General features: G+C 43.8%; 1 protein-coding gene across 1 annotated transcript; it reads right to left on the minus strand.

Annotated features, from left to right (window-relative positions):
• Nucleotides 1-892, minus strand: LOC111799109 (transcription repressor OFP8-like). Its single transcript, XM_023682513.1, has one exon. The coding sequence runs from the start codon at nucleotides 785-787 to the stop codon at nucleotides 47-49; it is 741 nt and encodes a 246-aa protein (XP_023538281.1). The 5' UTR covers nucleotides 788-892; the 3' UTR covers nucleotides 1-46.

Raw genomic sequence — 892 nt, forward strand, 5'->3', positions numbered from 1 at the left:
AAATACAATATTTTCTTTAATACATTCAACGATAGAGAAAGATGAACTAATTTTTAAATCCTAAATCCGAGAAAAAAAGAGCTTCTTTAATCTCCCAATAAACTTCAAAAATAATTCTATGATAATGCCGAGAATTAAGCGAAATAAAGCACAGTAAAAGCTCTTCCAATTCTTTCCCACCAAAAATCTCTCTCTCAACCACCATCTCCGCCATTGACGCCTTGAAATCCTTGTATGGATCGGAGGAGTTTTGCACCACCGCAAAAAACCCATCTTTCACTTTCTTCTCTGATTTCCGGCGACTATGCCGGCGGCGGCGGAGTCGTGACACGGAGGAATTGGACGTTAAACTCCGGGAAGAAAATAGAGTCTCTGTTTCATCCTCTGTTTCGTCGTCGCCACCGTACCACCAAGCGCCGCCGAAGTCCTCCGTGGTGGGCGCCGTTGTGGGTCTGGTGGGGTATTTTTTTCTATTGGTTTTTGTGGAATTCTTGGGTTTGGGTTTGGGTTTGGGTTTGGGTTTGTGGCGAGATAAACAGTCTTTGAGGTGGGAAAGAGGGGGTGAAATGGGAGAGGCGGGAGGGGCGAGAAAGGAATTAGGGGGAAATAGAGGGGGTTTTGATGAAATATTGGTGGGTTTTGAAGGGAGTAAAGGGAGGTTTTGAAGAGGGGCGGAAATGGGAATGGGTTGGTTTGTGATGATGATGTCGGAGTTTTTTTTGGAGCGGCATGAGAAGAAGGAGGATTGGAATATGCGTGAGAATCGGAGTTTCAATCTTCTTTCCATTGGAGACAGATAAAGGTTTTAGCTTTTGAATTTTGTAGGACAAAATGAGAGGGAGATTGAGCTTTTAGCTTTTGAAGAAGAAGAACAAGAAGAAGAAGGCCAGAG

This window comes from Cucurbita pepo, chromosome LG07 (assembly GCF_002806865.2).
Source record: "Cucurbita pepo subsp. pepo cultivar mu-cu-16 chromosome LG07, ASM280686v2, whole genome shotgun sequence".
Taxonomy (NCBI): Eukaryota; Viridiplantae; Streptophyta; class Magnoliopsida; order Cucurbitales; family Cucurbitaceae; genus Cucurbita; species Cucurbita pepo.